We start from the raw sequence: 22,994 nt of genomic DNA on the forward strand, positions 1-22,994 counted from the left end.
CATCACTTTGATTTTCTTGTACTCAGTTATAAACAAAACGCGCATGTTGAGTTCCAAGTAAGAGATTGTTATTATCGTTGATTATTTGTTACAAAAGTTAAACTGCCCGAGCAGACGGTAATAACTTTGGAATAACATTTTTTGATATTTGAAAATACTTAGCCAATAACATGTAATGTTATTTAAAACAAGTTTTGTTATTCGCCGTTATGATTTTTTTGTTATTGGAATGTTATTGTAATAACAGACTTATAACATGTTTAGTTATTCTTCGAACAAATCTTTGTTATTAATTTTTGTTATTTTAAAAACTAATCCGATCATCCCAATAACATTTGGAGTTATTCTTCCATAACAAAAAATGTTATTCCCAAGTTGCTTTCAATCAATATCAGACCAATAACAAATTTTGTTATGATAACATAAACTGTTATTCAACTCTTATGCAAAAATGATTTTTTCAAGAAGAATCCATAACACTTTTTGTTATTTTAACAGAATTTGTTATTGAAATGGCATGAATTTTGTTATTACCGTCTGCCCGGGTGTCAGTGACTCTTTTTCGATCTGCAAAAACAGTGATTACAGTCATCCCACATATTCAGAACGGTTTCCAGATTGTCCAATGTTCAAAAAATCATAGCGAATCGATAATTGAACTTAATGATTCGTTTTTACCTTCATTTGAAAGCTTTTCTTGCGATCTTTCGAATGCTGTATCGAACATCTGCAAATTTTAACTTTTATAAGAAGTTTTTGAAGAATAAGGGGAAATTCTCGTATGTTTGGCAGGTTAAGCACTCGTTCCTAACTCCATCCAATTCGCTGATTTTCACTATTTAAACAACTAATCTTGCATAACTTTTGATAGAAACTTGCTTGCTCACTTCTCATTGAGCTATTTATCACTCGAATTCAGTTGAAAACGCTTTTAATTAGCTTTAATTGAATGTCAAAGTTCTGACCTGCCAACATTAAAGGCACGCTGGAATTAGATGCTGTTCCCCTACTTTGACCCTTGAAATCCACAAATTCGGAACACTTTTTTCTTACGAATGTAAACAAACTTTGGATCTCTCCAGGAGTACATATTTATTACCAAATAATGACTTCACACACTGAAACCAGTGAAACTCAAGCTTAGTGATGTTTTATACATGGTTTGATAACTTTTTTTGTGAAAATATCAGTAAAAATCATGTGTTCCACAATTGAGGGAGGCACAATAACATCCCACAATTATGAAACAGGCCATTTGGAGGCAGTGTTTTGCTGCTCTGGACAAAATAGTCTTGGAATGAAGTTTTTGTTCAAAAAGTACTACTTTTACTAGTGAAATAGCAAGAGAATGTCCAAATGAAGGTTCTAAAAATAGTAAGGTCGACAGAAAAGCTACTTTTGGCATGCTATTGACAAATTATCATAAAAGTGTTCCGAATTTGTGGGTGTTCCGAATATGTGGGATGACTGTACTATTTATAATCTTTTTATGTACCTCGTATTTTTTTCCTAAAAAATGATTTAACTAAAAACCTCTAAGACATTCGCTATCGGGGTAAAAGATGACTTTGTGTGTACTTTTTTCAGAAATAACTGGATATAATTTGGTCAAATTTGAATTGAAAGGGCACATAAATATAGTCTGAATACATAACCAATATTTTTCTTATGATTTTTTGAATTATGATACTACATACTTGGGTAAGAGGTTATCATTTAGTGATTATAGTGTAATAACACAATTAGAGCTTTTCAATCACAATAAAAAGCTTCAAATACATAATGACATCTGATAAATCAATTAAAAATATAAGTTGTTTTGTAAATTAAGCTGTTATATAGGAAATACTGAACAATAAAACCAACATATTTTTGTTGAATTTAAGATAACTCCGGCTCCGACTCCGACTCTAGCTCTAAAATTTTAGCCGACTCCGGCTCCGACTCCGACTCCAGCTGTTCGAGTTTTGACGACTCCGACTCCGACTCCAGGTCCCCAAAAAGACCCAACTCCACCGACTCCGGCTCCGACTCGGACTCCACAGCCCTGCTTAAAAATAACCTTTTAATCAAAATTTTGAAAAAAAGAGTGAAAGAGCCGTTCAAAAGAGCTCTTTTTAATGAGCGAACGAAAATGATCGGCTCCAAAAAAGAGCGATTTTACCCACCTCTTGTGCATAAACTTTAAATTAGAATTTGTTGTAGGGGAACAGCATCTAATTCCAGCGTGCCTCTAATGTTGGCAGGTCAGAACTTTGACATGCAATTAAAGCTAATTAAAAGCGTTTTCTACTGAAATCGAGTGATAATTAGCTCAATAAGAAGTGAGCAAGCAAGTTTCTACCAAAAGTTTTGCAAAATTAGTTGTTTAAATAGTGAAAATCAGCAAATTGGATGGAGTTAGGAGCGAGAGCTTAACCTGCCAAAGATACGAGAATTTCCCCTACCTCCCGGTAACATTTAAGCACAAAATCCTCTGTTATTGCTCTTAGCTATAAAAAAATGTAATTACAAAAGCCGACTCGGTCCTAATCTGGCCCCAGTACAGAAAAGGACCTAATAAAAATAATTTTATGAAAGAAAAAAATGGGATTGTTATATCCTGGAAATTATGGATCTCATTTTCAATGGTACGAAAACAACAATACAGTGAATGTAGTTCTAAATTTAAAGATCAAGCTCGAGACCAAGACTTTTTCTTCAAATTGTCACACAAAATACAGTCTTTTAACATATTTTTCGTGACCTGTATGTATCTCAGCAACAAAAGAATGGATCAAAAATGTTCAAAAAAGAAAGAGATAAAATAGATTTTTTTTTAAATAATAGCTACAACATGAAAAAGTAAAAAATAGCATTTTTAAATCTGAAATCAAAACAGATTTTGAAAATCTTTTAAATTTATATTTTGGGCAGTTTCAAAGATCTCTATTTCAAAAACAATTTGTCCGTCAGAAACTTAAACTTTAACTCCCGATTAAAAAATTAAAAAAATATAAATATAGGTGATATGCTAGGAAATGTGTTGGTAGAAATGAAATAGTCAATGAAAATTTAATTTACAAAACTGGAATGAAAAAAAAAAACTTATGCAAACGAAAAATTTCATTTATGAACACGAGGGGGTACTAGCAGCTTAAGTAACAGAAAAGGGGTAAGCCTAGAAAAGGATGCAGGGTTGTTACGGGAAAGTCGAAAAAACCCAATCCACGCCATTTAAAAAAATTGCGAACTCGTTTTATGTTAGAAGGAATGAAAAGAGACGTCAAGAAAAGTGTAATCAAAAAAAAAACTTTCTGCAAATCAGAGGGACTTCACAATAATTTTGACCAAATTAAACAAAATAGAAAATTATAAACCAATAAAAACAAAATTTAAAAATCTAATAAATGAAATTTAACTTCAAAAATATAAGCTAAAAAAAACAAAATCTTAAATTTTTAGTATGATTAAATTTTAGATTTCAATCTCTGTCAAATCAATGAATTTTAATACAGATTGTATTTCAAATTCCTCACTAAAATTTCATTCCGAAATAAATTATATTTCCAATATTTGAAATATTTTCTTCTAAAAATTGAAGAATTGAAGAATTTAAGAATTTAATAATTTAAGAATTTAAGAATTTAAGAATTTAAGAATTTATGAATTTAAGAATTTAAGAATTTAAGAATTTAAGGATTTAAGAATTTAAGAATTTAAGAATTTAAGAATTTAAGAATTTAAGAATTTATGAATTTAAGAATTTAAGAATTTAAGAATTTAAGAATTTAAGAATTTAAGAATTTAAGAATTTAAGAATTTAAGAATTTAAGAATTTAAGAATTCAAGAATTTAAGAATTTAAGAATTTAAGAATTTGAAGAATTTAAGAATTTATCAAAATTGTTTTAAATTTTATATTTTTTAATTTTAAAATTTTTAATTTTTAAAACTTTTTTTTTAATTTTCATTTATTTTAATTTTGATTTTTTTTATTTTGAATTTTTCTTTAAATTTTATTTTTTTTGATTTGGATTTTTTGGAGTTTTGAATTTTAGAATTTAGAATCTTTAAAATTCTGAATTTAGAAATTTTGGATTTTTAAAATTATGATTTTAGAAATTTGAAAAATTTTTAATCTGAATTTTAAAAATTTTGATTAAAAAAAAACTATTAAAATTTTTACAAAAAGTTTCGAGTTTTGGAAACTTGAATTTTGAATGATGGAGCATACATTTTTTAATGCTCTGATCTTTTTATTTTTCGCCAAGAATGTTTAAATTTAGGAAAAATGTATCTACGGGTAAATTCTAAAATTCAAAGGCAAATGGAATATATCCACAATAAAATTAAAAATAAATAAGGTTAAAAAAAATACTCAAAACTCAAAAGAAATTATATATTCAGAGCCGGATATATTAAGAAATGAGTTAAGTGTAGTAATAATTTTATTTAAGAAATTCTCAACCATACATTTAAAAGATAATCATAATTTTTCGACGGTTCGTATTGAGAAAATACAAACAAACCTTTCCAGAAAAAATCTATTAATTGCACTCAATAAAAAAAAACAAATTCTCGTAGCTATTAAAAATATTTTTCTCAATAACTTGAAAGTAATTCTATCTATTTATCTATTTATTTATCAAAATTGTCTATCACGCAAAATCCGCGCCTAAGCAAAATTAGTTAGCAAATCCACGCCAAATCCGCGCGAAACGCGCCATCCGCGCGATCCGCGCCTTCCGTAACAACCCTGAGGTTGAGAACCGCTGGATTAAGTGATTTCTTTCATTCTTTTAGTAAATTCAACACAAGTTTTTTGTTTAAGTTTTGAACATCGTCTTTCTTTATTACACTTTGCTTTAACCGGTACTGCTTTTGCTATTCTCTCAATTTGGGACTTCTTTTCTTTTCTTTTTTGCTTTGTGTGTGGTACATCTTTTGTCTTGTTTTATTTGTTTTTTTCACTTCCAAATTTTCGTTCCTCGTTCGTTATGTTTACATTTAAAACGGACTTTTCTTTCTTTCTTTACATTTCGCACACACGCACACGAGTCCGGTTAGAGTTTATTTTTGTTTAGTTGTTCTCTTTATTCACGTTATTACAGTTGGTTGTTTTCCTTAACATTTACGGGTTTAAATTAGCTACGGGCGTTTTGTTTGAGAGAAATAATAATTGATAATAGTTTAAAAAGGTAAAATAATAATGTACAACTAATAATAATTGGATGCTTTTCTCCTGCATAACTTTTACTTGCTAGTTTCATTTGAGCTACCCACTGACACTAACGTTAAATAGTAACTAACCGGATTATGATCCCCCTCCTCAGAAAACAAACGACAAACGGGAACCGAATAAAACTTGGTCTGGATTTGCCGCGAAAAAGAAGGAGACATTTTTAGCACATAAACTCACCTTTTTAGCCTTTGTTTCTCACGATAAAATGTTGGCCACACGCACTTCCGGGTGCAGCTCTCTTAATTCTACCGCTCCCGGTACCACCTGCCCCGCGGTTTCCGAAGCTTGCGGGGCGAATACTTGGCCGGGCTGGGCGTGGGAGGTCGGCTCTTGGAGGTTAAGCCCCGCGGTCGCGGCGACGTCGGCGAATCGGTTCCATCCGTCCGCGCGTCATCGTCCTCACCCTCGTCCTCGTCTTCGTTGGTAGGTTCGTCCGCGACCGACGACGAGTTCTGGCCTCCGTCGGAACAGCTCGGCGAGGACGTTCCGCCGCCACCTCCGCCACCATTCATCAGCTTAAGCTTCTTCCGTTTTCGCTTCTTCTTGAGCGGCTTCCCAGCCGAGTTGACGAGCGCGCTCGTAAACACGGACCGTTTGTACGTTTTCTTGATCGGCGTCCGGGACGAGGACCGGGTACGCATCGAAGATGCGGCCGCCGCCTTCGCGGCCGTCGTGGCACAGCTAATCTTCTGCAAGCAAACAATCGGCTGCAGGTTTCCCCGCTTCCTCGCACTGTTCTGCCTCCCGCGAGCTGCCGGCGTCACCGGCCTCGAATCTTCATCCTCCTCGTCAACCGCGTGGTTCTCGACGGCGTCCACCGGTGGGGTGCAGGGCAGTGCCAGCGGGTCCGCCTCCATGTTGATGAGCGTCGACGAGGTCGTATCACAGTCATCGCTCACGAAGATGCTGCGCGAGCTGATCGAGTCGCACTCCTCGGCGGCGGCGACGGTGTCTACGGTGGCCGTTTTTGGCGGCAGCGACGCTGGTTCCGAGGGCGCGACATTGTAGTCGATTCGGGTCATCGAGGGGGTCGTTTTGGTGACGTACTTGCTGCTGGGGAGGGATGACGAGGATTGGCGCGGGCAGGACCGGCTGGGGATGAGAATTTCCTCCGTTTTGGATGGTTCCGGGGTTTGGCGGGATTCTGGAAGGGAAGAAAAGAAAAAGATTGTAAGTCTACGTGAAATATTTGTTATTTTTTTAACCCTTTCAGACCTGATGGGTCATATATGACCTAAATATGAAAATTTCCAAAATTAGCCTATAATTTTTGTATGGTCAAAAGAATCATTTTCCCATCATTGAATAATTTTTTTTATTTTTTGAAAATTCAGGCCTGAAAGGGTTAAATCAACAGAAACACGTGTTTTATTTTTCATCCCTAAAAAAAACCAAAAAATATGTTTTTCTCCGTTTTTTTTTAAATTTTAACAATTTTGCTCAATACGATTGTTTTTTTATTTCTATAATGCAATACAGCCGTGACTCCGTCATACAAAGATCTCGTCAAAATTTTAAGTCAAAATTTTGAACAATATCATATTATTTTAATTTTTAAATATCAATATGCCAAAACTACAAACTGAATAATTTATGACAAAAGGTCGAATAAACAAAAGGTTGAAAGTGGGCAAAAGGTCGAACGGACGAAATTTCGATTTTTAATATTTTTTCTTTAGTAAGAAAGGCAAACATGGAAATTTTCTAGAATCTGAACGGTAAATCCGATTGAGGTAAAATTTGTTTCAGAAGCTCGATTATGGTCTGGATTATGATACGGAGAAAAAAAAATTAGATAAAATGCCAAAGAATTGTTGTGGAATGTGGTGAAAATGGGCTTTTACCTTTTTAAGGGTTTTTTCCCTCACAGTAAATTAGTCCAACAGTTGTAAAGAACTACATTACCAACATGGATAAAAATTTGAATAAAAAATTTAAATTTAATGCAATTTTTCGGATAAATAAACGCTTTCAATAATTTGATTTTCGATCGAATTTTTATTTGAAAACCACCTGCTCAGGTGAAAACATGTTCCAAGTCCTTTAAAACATGTATAAATTCAAATTTGGTATGAAACTGGTTCAGGTTCACCTCATCCCCTTTCAAATGCGCTCAAGAGAGCTCAAATCCATAAGATTAGGGCGTCCAATTTTCCCGGGTTTTGAATTTCCCGGGAAACGGGAACATATTTTTGAAATCCCGGGAATTCCCGGGATCCCGGGAAATTTTTGAAGCAGTCATAAAATGTATGTTTTCATAATATTTGATATGTTTTCAAGCTCAATAATAATAATTGGTGACAATCTACACTTCAGTCTAAACAAGGACGACAATTTTTAAATAACTTAAAAGAAATCAAAATTGTTTTTTTTTTATTTAAAAAAAGTTCAAATTTAAATTTTCAATGTCATTCAATTTAAATAAATGTTTTATAAATAAATTTCTTCTATATATTTTTATATATGCCATAACTAGAAAAGCTAGACAAATTTCTTTGAAAATATCTACAAAAACGAGAAGCGACAACAAAACAAGAGTTTTTTTCTTTAAAAAAAAGGTCCTATAAGCTATTGTCCTTCATATTTAAAAAAAAACAGTCAATGCAAAATTTTAGATAACTTTTGAATGTTTTATTTTATATAAAAGATATTGGAAATCGGTGTACTAATTTTTTTTCTGTTCCTGTTTTAACCTAAGTTATTCAAAAAACATTTTGCGGATCTATGACTAAATTTTCCCTTATCAGTCAAATTAAAGCTGATATATGCCGAATACAAATTGTAATGCTTTAAAGTTCGTATCGATTACTATGTATTTTACTGTTCATCTATTTCTACAACAAAATTTGAATTTTCAGACCATAATTTGATTTTTTTTTTCAATTTCGGGAATTCCCTTGACAAATTATGAAAATTCCCGGGATTTTTGTCCCGGGATGGACGCACTACATAAGATGGTCTCTGAAAATCCCCCTACCACAAAATTGAGCACTTTTTTACAACACGGACGGCACGCGTGCTCTACAATAAATTGATCCCCACAATTCGGATATTGGAGATAGACCAATTCTGTCATTCGTCAAAAATCGATTGTCCATGATTTTTTGCAGATTTTTCGAATGAATATTTCTCGAGAAATGATTGGATCACGAAGCTTGATCTTGAGTCCAGAAGCAAATTCTATACCTTTTTTTTAGTTTGTCCGGTTTCGACCTTTTGGCATTCGACCTTTTGTCGCACATCCGTCATGTTGATGTTCTAGAACGGAAGTGCTCAAAATACTTTAAAAAAATATTTTTTATGCATTCTAAAAATATTATATTTTTTTTATTATTTTGCAAAAATATACAAAGTAAAATTACAGTCATCCCACATATTCGGAACACCCACAAATTCGGAACACTTTTGTGAGGATCTGTCAATAGCACGCTAAATGCATCTTTTCTGTCGACCCTACTATTTTTAGGACCTTTATTTGGACATTCTCTTGCTATTTCACTAGTAAAAGTAGTACATTTAGAGCAAAAAACTGTATTTCAAGACTATTTAATTCAGAGCAGCAAAACACTGCCTCCAAATTGCCTGTTCCATAATTGTGGGATGTTATTGTGCCTCCCACAATTGTGGAACACCTGAATTTAACTGATATTTTCACACAAAATGCTATCAGACCATTCATAAATCATAACTAAGCTTGAATTTCATTGGTTTACAGTGTTAGAAGTAATTATTTTGTAAGAATATATACTCCGGGAAAGAACCAAAGTTTGTTTACATCCGTAAGACAAAAAAGTTCCGAATTTGTGGATTTCAACGGTCAAAGTTTTTCTTCAAAAACTTCATATAAAAGTAAAAATTTGCAGTTTTTCGACACAGCATTTGAAAGATCTCAAGAAAAGCTTTCAGATGAAGGTAAAAGCGAATCATTAAGTTTATTTATCGATTTGCTATGATTTTATTAACCTTGGCCGATCTGTAAACTGTTCCGAATATGAGGGATGACTGTATGATGCTTTTAAATAATACTTAAAGTTTCACAAAATTCCATATTTGTTATACGCACTGAAAAAAAAACAGCATTTTTAAATACAAAGTACTGACTGTATTTTTATAAACACATTTTTTTTTTGTAATTTCACATCGTTGCGGCAAAGCATTGTGAAATTTTAAAAAGATTTTATTTTATTTTTATTTTTTTTTTTTTGGTACAAAATACTTGAATTTTTCAAAATTCCATATTTTTTAATGCTTTTACAACTAAACAAGTTAATTCCACAATAAGGTTGGGAAAAAGAGCCTGCGGTTTCGTTGGTGAAGATGGGAGTGGCCGGCAATGGATGGCTTTCATGGTGCTGCCTGTCCTGGTAGAATTGGTGTTAAATCCCTTTAATCAATTTCTAAGCAACCTGGGCTGGACAATCATCATATATACATGACGAAATCCAGTCTGCAACCCGCTAAGATCACCTTCACCATGCTTTTACAACTGAACAAGTTGAAGTGATTTAAAAATTTAATACACATCAACAATTTGTTGTACAGATCTGAAATTTTAATCAGGTTGAACACATCCAAAAATAATAAATTTGAATATTAGGCCTTAAAAACTAAATTTCACAGAATTCCGTAACTTTCAATACTCAAATCGAATTTTATATAATTCGGATTTATTCCTAAACCAAATTCTAACAAAAACGTATTTTTTTTATAATCAAATTGTATGTAGTGGTACAAACATTTCAACAAAATATTTTTTTAATTTTTCAATATTGGTGTTAAAACAAGGTGAATTTTTTAATAAATGAACATCTTATTTTGCTTTTATATAAAAATGGTAATTGAAAATGGATGCTCAACATTCAAATGCGTTTTTCTCAAAACGCATGGTTTGTACATGATGCTTTTTGAAATGTTGGCATCGAAGAGCAGTTTGCTTTGAAGAAATTAAAATCTCTCAAAGTATTTCTAGAAGTCAAACAGATTTTTTAAAAGTAATTTTAAAGTATTTTTCCATTACACTTGTATGTTTTTCGGGAAAAGAATTCTATAGTTTTCTAAAAGCTTTTGTGTTTCATTTATTCATATTCAATACTCTGATTTTCACAAAATATGGTATTTAGCTAAATACTAAAATTTTCAATTTATTTTTATAATAAAATGTAATTTATATCGGAGTTTTTGTACAAAATACGAGTTGTGCAGAAAATAAAATATTGTTGAAGCCTTTTTTATGTTTATTTAAACATGACAAATTATCTATACTGTTAAAATTTTTGTTTTTTATTATTTCCGATATGGAAAATAACATAAATATTGCTTTATCTGTAATTTTGCTTAAAATTTTGAAAAGCCGTTGTATGTAATTTTTAAAGTTTATTTCGATATTATTTTTCCTAAACTTTTGAGGCCTTCTACATTTGTGTAACTGGAATTTGAAATTGTTAAAAGATGTCATACAATTATGTATTATTTGTTCAGATTTTAATAATGTTTTTATTGTATTACCGTCAACTAGGACGGATTGGGACAGCAGTTTTAACCATGTTAGAGCACAATATTTTGATTTTTCTAGTTGGTTTCGGATAGAACAGACTCAGACCAACAAAATGTGTACATCCATTTCCAAATTTAAAACCTTTAAGTGCTCTAAACACTGCTGTCCCTAATCAGACTGTAGTCCCGACTCACTCCAGATGACGGTAGTATGAATATTCGCTAGTACTTTAATACCGTTTTAGATATTTTCAATTCACCATTTTTTTTAAATTTTCTAAATAAACATTTTAGATTTAATGTAAAATTTCGTTAAAATCATCTTACCTTCCGTCTCCTTCTTGGCTTTCTCCTCCCGTTCCTCCTCTTCCTCCTCCTCCACACCATCTTCCTCTTCATCATCCGTCAACAGTTGCTGCTTCTCTTCCTCCTCCTCCTTCCCAACTGCCTTCTTCTGGGTCTCTTCATTCGTCTTCATTGCCGCCGTTACCTCCTCCGGATCCAGCATCGTCATCGTGTCCTCAAACTCATCCTCGTCGTCTTCCTCTTCCTCCTCCTCCACCTCCCCTTCCTCCCCGTCCACTTCCTGCTTGACCGTTTCTTCCTCTTCCCCAACCCCGGCGGTTCCCACGCTAACCTGCGACTCTTCCGTCGAGGACTTCCGCGACGTCTCCTCCGCTTCCGGTTCCTCCTTCTTGACTTCCGGCCCCTCAACTTTGCCGGCACTTTCCGCGCTGTCCCGCTTGCTGGTGGCGCTGCCGCCCTTTTGCTGGTGCTGCTTCCTGGTCACGATCCGCTTCTTCACGTTTGGCCAGCCGGTTCGGTTGATGCGCTTCTTGAAGATTCCCAGGCAGGTTCCGGTCCCTGGTGTTCCTCCACCTCCGGCCGCCCCACCTCCCCCGCCGTCAAAGGACTTGATCGTGATGGCACTGAGCGGGCGCGGCCGCCGGTCGTACTGGACAATCTTGCGGACGATACTCTCGTGGCGGCTGACCAGCTTCAAGCTCAGCGGCGGTTCCTTATCACAGGCTTGTACGATGCGCAGCAGGTTCTGCTTGAGCGGGTCGTCGGTCGCGGGTACGATCGGAACCGTTTCCGGCAGGTCGAATTCCTCTTCCGGAGGAAGAGCGCTGTCGGCGTCCAAGAACTCCTCCAGCTGTTGGCACATCACTTTGTAGTTGACGAAGCTCTGCTCCGGCATGATCGGCGGGTCAAACTTGATTTTTTTGGCACCAATTCCCCCGCCTCCACCCACAGGTTCGTCCTTCTCCGTAACCGGGTCACTTCCACACGACGACCGGATCTCATCCCCCAGCGCAGAGTCCGCCTCCTGCTGCAGTTGCTGCTTGATGGCCTCCTTCTTGGGGCTGTAACCCCCGGACGACGGAACGGGACTTGGCGGCGGCAGGTTCAACGGAACGGAACTTCCCCCCGACACGGTCCTCCGCCGGTTGTGCTGCGTCTGCTGCTGCAGCAAGCTCAGAATGGCCAGCGTAGAGGCGTGCTCGCGAGGACTTTTCCGCGGCCGGTCCGAATCGATCAGCAGTTTTCGCTTCTTCAGCGGAAGTGAGAGCGGCTCCGACGTCGAAGAGGAGGAGGAAGGTTTGGCGGGTTGGTCTTTTGCCGTGGTGGTCCCCGTGGTCGTGGCGCCGTCGCAGGTGCTGCTGTTGCTGCTGCTTGGGACCGTGGACTCGGGCGTTTTGGACTTCATTCGGTAGTTGAGGATGCAGCAGTTTTGCCTCAGCGGAGGCAGCCCGCCCATCTCGTACGGCAGTTTCCGGTAGGCTGGAAGAGGGGGAGAGAAGAAGACGATGGTTAGTTAAAATAAGTCAAACATGAAACATCGAAGTTCTGATGACATGTCGACGGAATGCGAAAATTAAGAAACTTCAAAATTTTAATTCAAACTAAACGAAAAGTAATTTGATTTCTGAGTTAAGTCTGAAATGTCTAAATTTTGTGTTACGTAATATTTGAACAAACCTTAACTCAACAAAATGAACCATTGAAACATTTTCAAAATATCGTAACACGTCATGTCAAAAAATGTTCCGTTATGCTAAAAAATATACTTTTCAATGGAAACAATTGAAGAAAACATTATATAGCGTTTAGTTCACCATTTTTTTTTTATCAAAATGGACATTTTTGGGCCTTTAAATAAATATTGAATTCTGGGATAACAGACTATCTTTTTTCCATTTTTATATTTTTGAAATTTTAGTGTCAAAGACTCAAGTTTGAAATAAAAGATGTAATATTTTCTATTTCAATTGCAATTTTGAATTTTTTTCATATTTTTTTGTTATCTGAATTTGCAATATTTTAAATAAGTTTGATTATTATATTGAGGATACGATATTCTAATTAATATTTTAATTATATATATTTTTAAAGCTATGTGCTTTGAGTTTCAGATAAGTCTTTAAGCAAAAAGTAACCTAAATTTTGTAGTTCATCTAATCTCATCTAACACAAGCGCAACTAGTTCGAAGAAAGCATTCTAAAATTCAATAATAAAAAAAAATACAATTCAAAAAATTATTCAATTTCAATTCAATTCAATTCGGTTTATTTGTGAATAATCAAGATACAATGAGTTCATTAAAGTACATAGGGGAAAGTGGGGCAAGTGTAACAAGCTAAGAAAAGGCTCGTTATAACCCATTAAAAAGTTGAAAAATCTGTCAGATTTTGTTGTAATTATCTTATTCCAAGTCTTTACTAAGACTTTGATAGAACAAGTTTTGAAAAAATCCAATTTTTTAATGTAAAAAAATGATTTTAAAATTTTTGATTTTCCAATCGTTTCATTCAACTAGTGGAGCAAGACGAACAACCCGTTGGGGCAAGAGGAACAATGCATGAAAAAACATGTTAATTTGCTATCAGTTGAACTGTTATCACTTAGATACATCAGATTAGAATGTATTTGAAACGGTTCTTTCATTTTTAGATTACATAATAACATTTTACTAAAAAATTTATCGTTTTTACGAAACTAAATTATTACTTAGATGGTAAATAGTAAATTTTCATAATATCACTATATTTTGTATGGACAATTTTTTTACAGTTGTTTATCAGTTTTTAAGTATTTTTCTGTATTAATTTCCATTAAAATATGTTGTTGCAGCAATTCGTTATTTTTTCCATACTAAAAATCCATATGGTACACTTGCCCCACCTGAACCTGATTTTTTAAAAGCTCTCAACAAAAATAATCAAAAGTTAAATCATACTTTATAATAGGTGCAAGTCATTGGTAGGGATATTACTGATTTAGGAAAAATAGCATTTTGATAAAATGAGCCTTGAAACGAACCCTAAGCCTTAATTTGTACTTTCCAAATATTATAAGAAAACAAAGGTTTTGAAAAAACTTCATTCAATCTTATGCCCCGTGGCGTTTACGTCGTTTTGGCGGCTATGTGGTAGTAGAATCAACTAATTGCATTGCTAGCATCAATTCCTCTTACTGGAAACAATCAAAATTGTAAAAATTACAGCCGTACGAGCGATTGTTCCTCTTGCCCCATATGGTCGTCTTGCCCCACCTTCCCCTAACAGAGAAATTCTAAAATTCTAAAATTCTAAAATTCTAAAATTCTAAAATTCTAAAATTCTAAAATTCTAAAATTCTAAAATTCTAAAATTCTAAAATTCTAAAATTCTAAAATTCTAAAATTCGAAAATTCAAAAATTCAAAAATTCAAAAATTCAAAAATTTAAGAATTCAAAAAATCAAAAATTCTAAAATTTTGAAATTCTAAAATTCTAAAATTCAAAAATTTTGAAATTCTAAAATTCTAAAATTCAAAAATTTTGAAATTCTAAAATTCTAAGATTCTAAAATGTTAAAGATTCTAAAATTCTAAAATTCTAGATTCTAAAATTCTAAAATTCTAACATTCTAAAATTCTAAAATTCTAAAATTCTAAAATTCTAAAATTCTAAAATTCTAACATTCTAAAATTCTAAAATTCTAAAATTCAAAAATTCAAAAATTCTAAAATTCTAAAATTCAAAAATTCTAAAATTCTAAAATTCTAAAATTCTACAATTCTAAAATTCTAAAATTCTAAAATTCTAAAATTCTAAAATTCTAAAATTCTAAAATTCTAAAATTCTAAAATTTAAAATTCTAAAATTCTAAAATTCTAAAATTCTAAAATTCTAAAATTCTAAAATTCTAAAATTCTAAAATTCTAAAATTCTAAAATTCTAAAATTCTAAAATTCTAAAATTCTAAAATTCTAAAATTCTAAAATTCTAAAATTCTAAAATTTAAAATTCTAAAATTCTAAAATTCTAAAATTCTAAAATTCTAAAATTCTAAAATTCTAAAATTCTAAAATTCTAAAATTCTAAAATTCTAAAATTCTAAAATTCTAAAATTCTAAAATTCTAAAATTCTAAAATTCTAAAACTCTAAAATTCTAAAATATTAAAATTCTAAGATTTTAAAATTCAAAAATTCTAAAATTCCAAAAATTCAAAACTTCAAAAATTCAAAAATTCAAAAAAATTAAAAATTTAAAAATTCAAGAATTTAAAAATTCAAAAATTCAAAAATTCAAAAATTCAAAAATTCAAAAATTCAAAAATTCAAAAATTCAAAAATTTAAAAATTCAAAAATTCAAAAAATCAACAATTCAAAAATTTAAAAATTCAGAAATTCAAAAATTCAAAATTTCAAGAATTCAAAATTTAAAAATTTAAAAATTCAAAAATTTTAAAATTCAAAAATTCAAAAATTCAAAAATTTAAAAATTTAAAAATTCAAAAATTCAAAAATTCAAAAATTCAAAAATTCAAAAATTCAAAAATTCAAAAATTCAAAAATTCAAAAATTCAAAAATTCAAAAATTCAAAAATTCAAAAATTCCAAAATTTAAAAATTCAAAAATTTAAAAAATCAACAATTCAAAAATTTAAAAATTCAAAAATTCAGAAAATTCAAAAATTCAAAATTTCAAGAATTCAAAAATTAAAAAATTCAAAAATTTAAAAATTTAAAAATTCAAAAATTCAAAAAATCAACAATTGAAAAATTTAAAAATTCAAAAATTCAGAAAATTCAAAAATTCAAAATTTCAAGAATTCAAAAATTAAAAAATTCAAAAATTTAAAAATTTAAAAATTCAAAAATTCAAAAATTTTAAAGTTTTGTAATTCTAAAATTCATTAATTTGTAAATTCTCAAACCCCTATTTCTTAAATCCTTTAATTTTATATTCTTAATAATTAAAATTTATAATCTTTTTAACTTTTTCAAAAATATATTTTAGAATTTTTTTATGTTTTATTTTTTAATATTGTATTTTTAAGTTTTTGAAATATCAAATTTTCAGAATTTTTGATATTAATGGAGTAACATTTGCACGCATAAGCATTTTGACAGCTGCAACTATTTTGCTATTTACTAGGAAAAAGGCAACTATTTTTCAAAACCCATAGTGTTAAATAGTAGCTGGGGAGGCCAGCTATTGTTTTCCATTTCGAATTTTGAGAAAATGTTACCTGAAGCTTGAGGAATAGCTAAATAGTTCAAACTGTCAAAATGCTTACCCGCCCTTTTCCCGTGCTGCTCCAGATTTTGTTTATTTTTTTTTGCCAGAAAATTGAATGATTAATGTAATGGTTGATTTATACTTCGTCCAAAGCAAAAAAAAAAAACCTAAATTTCTGGAGTTTTTCTTTTGAAATGGTCCAATAAACCAATCTTTCAGTTTTTGCTTTTTGGGTGGAAATTTGGTTTATTGGACCTTTTTTCTTCATTTTTCGGCAATTCGAAATTCTGCTTTTAGCTGCGTACCGCTTAAAATAAGCTTTTCGTGACACTTTTCCTTGACCGTTTCTTGAGTGTTTTTTTAACATGTAGTTTTGCGTTCCTTTCGAGCTCCGTACTAGCCTCATAATATTTTTTACTTAAAGTTCAGATAGTCACCCAGAGTGGAATACTAAATTTTGTTTTAAAGTAGCTTTTTGATTTTTTTTAGAAAATTGCTTTTTCATTACATTGTATTTTTTAAACTTTATGGTCAAGGAACCTCAATACCAGATTTCAGCCATTTTTAAATAAAATTTTGTATGTTTGTTTTATATTGAATTGAATTTTCTATTGGCTTACATTTTATTTAAACTATTTTTTTTGTATTTTTTCATTAGTTCGATTCACTTGATTTTTTTCAACACTGCCTAAAATGTTAAATGTGTGCTTGTTGAACGAGGCACAAAAACTAAAACTCGATATTCATCCCGGTAAGATTGCTCTGCAATTTGATCTCTGCGGTGGAGATGCCCTTAAAAATAGTACAATGCTCGGAATACGAATATTTGCACTACAGTTCTTGTACGGTATATGATATTTTTTAAAAAGCTTTTTAAGTATTTTTTAAGCATTTAAGCAAAACAAAGTTTTTTATGGAGCTTCAACAAAAGATAAAAAAAAAACACACATCACTCACCAGTATTCCCAAAGTACTCGTACATCTTTTCGCTCGACTCGTCCTGCCGCTGGAACGTCTCGTACCACGGCTCCAGCGACGGCACCCGCTCGAACGCGAACCGGTACGGCTCGATCTGCTCGCAGTTGCGCACAAACGTGCTCCACTTGAACATCGCCCCCATCCCATCCTCCTTCCCCTTGGCGTAGTTGATGATGGCCTTGCCACAGCTCGTCAGCTGCTCCTGGTGCTGGTACGGCGACGAACAACCGCTTGCTCCGCGGGTCGCCAACAGCAGGTCCTGCCGTTGGCGCTGCTCGGCGCTCAGCGTCGTCGTCGTCGTCGTCGAACTTGCACTCGCGACTACGGTGGCCGACACGGGTTTGCGGCCACGTCGCTTCGGTGGCGGTACCGGCGGTGGCGTCATCAGCGTCGTCGTCGCAGCTGCGACCTCTTCATCAACGTCCGCTTCTCCTACTGTGGGGTTTGGCTGGATGGGGGCTTCCGGAAATCGCAGTCTGGAGCCCGGGTCGGGAAATTTGTAATACTCGGCGTTGTCGTGCAGGAGGGCGGCCACGCCGCGGACGCCGGCACGGCGCGATCGGGGCGTGGACGATTCCTGGTCGGACGCCGTCGGCGTCGGGGTCGACTCTTTGGCGGGCCGTTTGCTGGGGGAGTCGGCCGGAGGTCTTCCGGGGGGACGTTTTCGAATTTGTTGAGCGAGCGCTGAGGTTGGGAGTGGAGTTCCAGCAGACTTGCGCCGACTTGAGTTGTGGTGGTCGTAGTCGCTGCTGGGGACTTCTTGGGAGTAATCTCCCGGGCCCGTCTCCGAAGACGTTTGCCGATCTTCGTCCGTTTCGTCGTCCGAGCTGTCGTTGCTCTTGGGGAACATAAAGTTCTCCGCTTCGTCGTTCAGCAGACTCAGCTCGGACTGCCGCACGCGGCGAATCTTGACGATCAGCCCGTTCTTGGTAGCTTTCGTGGGACTCCCCGGCTTCCCGCACGACTCTTTCGTCGGCGAAGCCGAGTTGTTCTTCTTGACCTTCGGTTTCGGCTCCTCAATCACCTTGTACAGCAGCGGAGACTTGACCGGAGGTCGCGACTGTGGCGAGGGCGCCCTCCACCGAATCCCGCGGATCTTCACGTCCGATCCGCTGCTCCGCTTCGGCGATCCCGCCGACTTCTTCTTCCCCCGACAACTCTCCTCAACCGCGGCCGCCGCCGCCGCTTCCTGCGCCGTACTCTCCAGCAAGATACTCTCAATCAACTCCTCCTGCGAGGCAATCTCGTCCTCGCGCGGTTCCGAGTAGTTAACCCGCCGCACCGATTCCCGCCGCATCCGCGGCTTCCGAATCGGCTCCAGCGTTTCGTCCAGCAGCGACGTAAAGTCCTCGTTCAGGTTGGCCCGCTTCGGGTTCTGCCGCAGTCCCAAACTAATCCGCTTGGTGTTCTTCGGATCCAGCCCGTCGCACTCCATCAACTCGGTGGCTGCCGCGGCCGCCGCGGACGGTGACTTGACCACCACCGACTGCTTCATACCCATTTTGCTGTTCTGCTGTTGATGGTCAGTTCCGTGCAGTTTCATCACGACACGATCGTCGTCCTGCTCCTCCTCCTTTAGTTGCTGCTGTTGCTGTTGTTCGAGGGCCGCCTGCCGTGCCGCCTTGGCCTTTTGATGGTTGTGATGGTTCAGTGTGTTGTGCGGATGATGATGAATCGCCGAGCGTCGTCCAAACATTTGCGTCACGTCAGCGGCGACGACGTCCGGGGTGTTCAACGAGGTGGTATCGTCGGCGGGGATGACCACCGGCGGTTCGGGTAACGGGGATGGCGGTTTTGTGGGTGCTGCTGCAGCACGTGCTGATTTGCGACCGCCGTACGTGCGTTTGGCGGATGGCGCTAACGAGTCCGGTTCTGGTGCAGGTGGTTTTTCTGGAAGAAGGTAGAAATAAAACTATGTTAAAAATATGCTTAAAATGTACTTAGTTTGTTTGATTTAATATTAACTGAGACTATATCGTCACTGTCGTGCTAACTTTATAGAAGTTTCAATCTTGTCGTGCTATCTTGACACACCCTGAAAGTTGCGGTAAGTGCGTCAACTGGCCAAAGGGATTTTCGATCAGAACGCGTTTGACACACGTACATGCCCGACTACGGTAAACATTTGTAATCATAACTCGGGACTCCAGCAACCAAGTTGAACCAAACTTCAGGACGATGCACAGAATGATCAACCACACAAAACGTGTTTGTTATTGTTTACATTGCGTGCTTTCGTTTTTGTTTATTCAAGGTCATACATTAAAACGCGTTTTTCACGGAACGGAAGCGGCGTACGACAAGTTAGCACGACGGCGTCGATTTAGAAAATATAAACATTAAATATGTTATTCAGTAGATCATTTGAAAGGTTGTTAATCGATAGAATTATCGTCGATAATATTATCGTCTAACGATAACAATAATTATCGTTATCGTCAGGATAATCAATCGCTAATGTTATCGTTATTCCGATAATTCTATCGGCGATAACTTATATTTGATATATTTCTAAAATTGACTAAAACCATCCAAATTATCAAGCTTCCTCTTAGTAAATATTTTTTTTGATGATAGTGTAATAGTTTAAAAGTTTAAATACTAATAAAGATCACAAAATACCGTATTTTTTAAAAAGTACTCAAATTTTTATAATTTGCAATATGGGTATCAAACGATTCGAAAGTTTGCATAGATTGTCAATGTTTAAGAGCAATTCCAGCTCAAATCAGAAATTTTTCTAGTACTTTTGTACCCGACCCTCTCCGATTTCAATGAAATTTTGTAGACATGCTATACTAGGCCTATATAAGCCATTTTTGTGTATATGGAGCCAATAGTACTCGAAAATAACATTTGAGAAGGGCGTAAGGTATTTAATATTCTTGTATTTTGCAATTTAAAAATTACAGTATCTCGAAGCCGTTGCATCGTATCAAAAAGTGGACAAAATTCACTGAAACAAAAATACACGCCATTTCTATGAGATTTTTCAGTTTTTAAGTTTAAAAGTTAAATTTGATGGTGATGTCACGATTTTTTTTTCGCTCAAAATTTTTGAGGAAATAGCCTCAAAATGTTACAAAAAGACACACGAAAAATGCACGATGGTATGTCTCTCCTAAAAAAATACAAAAATCATTTACTAAAACTATTTTTTTGAAAAGTAGTCTAAACGTCAAAATTTTTCAGAATCGATAGTGGGAATCGATTCCCCAGACAATTTTACATAAAAGTCTCCATATTGACCATTGCCCTAAGTCCCTAATCCTTGGAAAGATACAGCGGTTTTATAAATGAAAATGTTGAAAAAATAGGTTTTTTGGTGATTTTTGGCAATTTCTATATGACAGACTTGGTTTTTCAGTCTCGTAAATCTTTTTACCGGAAAGCTCGTCCAATTTCCCATAAGTTTGTCTTTGACAATTTTTCAATTTAACTTGTGTTATTATTTAAGTAAACTTATTTACTATCCAGGTTTCTACCACACTGAAAAAAATATTCTATTTACAGTTATGAGCAATGTAATTAAACTTATATCTGTAAGCCCATACATTTAATTGAAATGCAAAAAGTAGTATTTAAAATAACTAAAATTTTCAGAAAATATCGTTTTTTCTCGAAAATACTCAAATTTTTATAATTCGCAATTTGGTTATCGAACGATTTGAAGTTTTGCATATATTTGAACTGTTTTAAAGTTTTTTGAATGAAATGCTCAAATTTCACAAAATACCGTATTTTCTCGGAAATACTCAATTTTTTATAATTTGCAATATGGGTATCAAACGATTCAACATAATGCATGCATTTTCACTGTTTTAGAGATTTTTGAATTAAATACTAAAATTTTCACAAAATATCGTATTTTCTCGAAAATACTAATTTTTATTATAATTCGCAATATGGGTATCAAACGATTTGAAATTTTGCATAAATTTCTAAAACTCAGTTCAGTTCAAATATATGCGAAATTTCAAATCGTTTGATACCCATATTGCGAATTATTAAAATTTGAGTATTTTCGTTTATGAAATTTGCAAGGATGACGTGTTTTGAGATTTTTACATTTTTAAATTTATATGTATGCAAAATTTCAAATCGTTTGATACCCATATTGCGAATTATAAAAATTTGAGTATTTTCGAGAAAATACGGTATTTTGTCATCAATTCAGTATTCTATTCAAAAAACTCTTAAACAAAGACAATGCATGCAAAATTTGGAATCATTGGATCCATAGGCAAATTATAAAAAAATGAGTACTTTCAAAAAAATACGGTATTTTGTGAATGATCGGCATAACGATACCGATAACGATTATCGTTATCGTCCCGGCGATAACGATTGAACTGTTGTTATCGTTAACGTGTTGTACATTTATCCAACGAGGTTCACCGAGCACTCTGGATTGTGGTTCCAGGGCGCGGTCCGATTGATCCACAAAAGCAAACACATGGTTTAAGTCAATTCACCGTCCGTTAAAATCAAATAATATTGAAAAGTAATGCTTTTCGATACAATTGCTGAATATTTCGAATTTTTTTACATCCATTTTGGTGCTGAAAAGTAAAACTTTTCAGTACAAAAATGGATCTTTGGGACAAAACCACTAGAGGGTGGAGAGTGGTATTATTGATCCTATATTCCATCTTAACGAATTGAAATGTTTTTAAAGCTAAAGAAATATTTTTTAAATTTAATTTTTTTTCTAGATTTTTTTCAATTGCTTTAGATTTTTTAAGCTTTCAATTGTTTATTTTTTCATCAACATTATTTTCGAATTATTGAAAAACAACAATAATTTTTTATAACATATTTTAAAAATTGTTCAAACTTTAAAAAATTTAAGAATTTCTGATTTTTTTCCAGGTTTTAATGTTTAAAACATCGCGATTTTTTTTTGAAAATTTATTATTTTTTTATTTCTTTGTCGGGACGATAACGAAAATCTACGATAATGGACGACAAAAAATCATTTTTTAAATCTTAAAAAACTCGACTTAATCCAACTAAATTATGTTACATTTTTCAAGTTTTTGGCTAAGAATATATTTTTTGAAAATGTAGTAAGTTTCAATGTATACATACTCAAAATTGCTCACTAAATACCGTATTTTCTTGAAAGTTCACAAATTTTCATAATTTGTGATATGGGTATCAAACAAAGCGATATTTTGTAAACTTTTTCAGGTCATATGAGTTTTTTCTTGAAAATACTAAAATATTCACAAAATACCGTATTTTTTTCGAAAATACTGAAAATTACGAAATATGCAATATGGGTATCAAACGAAGCGAAATTCGTTATGCATTTACACATTATTAGATTTTTTTTTTAAATAATAAAATTTTCACAAAAAAAACGAATTTATGGGTATCAAACGAAGCGAAATATGATGTACATTTTCAGTTTATTAGAGTTTTCTCTTTGTAAAAATCGGTATCTTGTAAAAATTTCAGTTTTCAAAAAAACTTTGATAAACTTGAAAAAAGCAGTGTTCCCAAATGAACCGGTTAGGCTAGGTTCACCTATAAACTCGGTTCGGCTTAAGCCTCCCTTTGTGGTTCAATCCTGGTTCAGTGAACCATGAACCATGGCTTAAGCCAGGCTAACCTAATGAAAACCATAGGAATAATGCACTGTGTAACAAATATTATGGTGTAGCAATGTTACAATGTAACATTCATTACACCATAACATTCGTTACACCGCAAAATTGTTACACCGCATCATTCGTTACACCATAACATTGTTACACCGCCACATTCATTACACCGTAACA

General features: G+C 34.2%; 1 protein-coding gene across 1 annotated transcript in view; it reads right to left on the minus strand.

Annotated features, from left to right (window-relative positions):
* Positions 1-4,799: 4,799 nt before the first annotated feature.
* Positions 4,800-22,994, minus strand: part of LOC6036104 (protein chiffon) — a 46,516-nt gene continuing 28,321 nt past the window's right edge. Inside the window, exons 5-7 of the mRNA XM_038251123.1 lie at positions 17,188-19,098; positions 11,044-12,501; positions 4,800-6,367 (exon numbers count right to left, since the gene is read on the minus strand). Of these exons, the coding sequence (XP_038107051.1) occupies positions 5,469-6,367; positions 11,044-12,501; positions 17,188-19,098 (4,268 nt within the window). The 3' untranslated portion in view covers positions 4,800-5,468. The remainder of the gene's footprint in view (positions 6,368-11,043; positions 12,502-17,187; positions 19,099-22,994) is intronic.

Source organism: Culex quinquefasciatus, chromosome 2 (assembly GCF_015732765.1).
Source record: "Culex quinquefasciatus strain JHB chromosome 2, VPISU_Cqui_1.0_pri_paternal, whole genome shotgun sequence".
Lineage (NCBI taxonomy): Eukaryota > Metazoa > Arthropoda > Insecta > Diptera > Culicidae > Culex > Culex quinquefasciatus.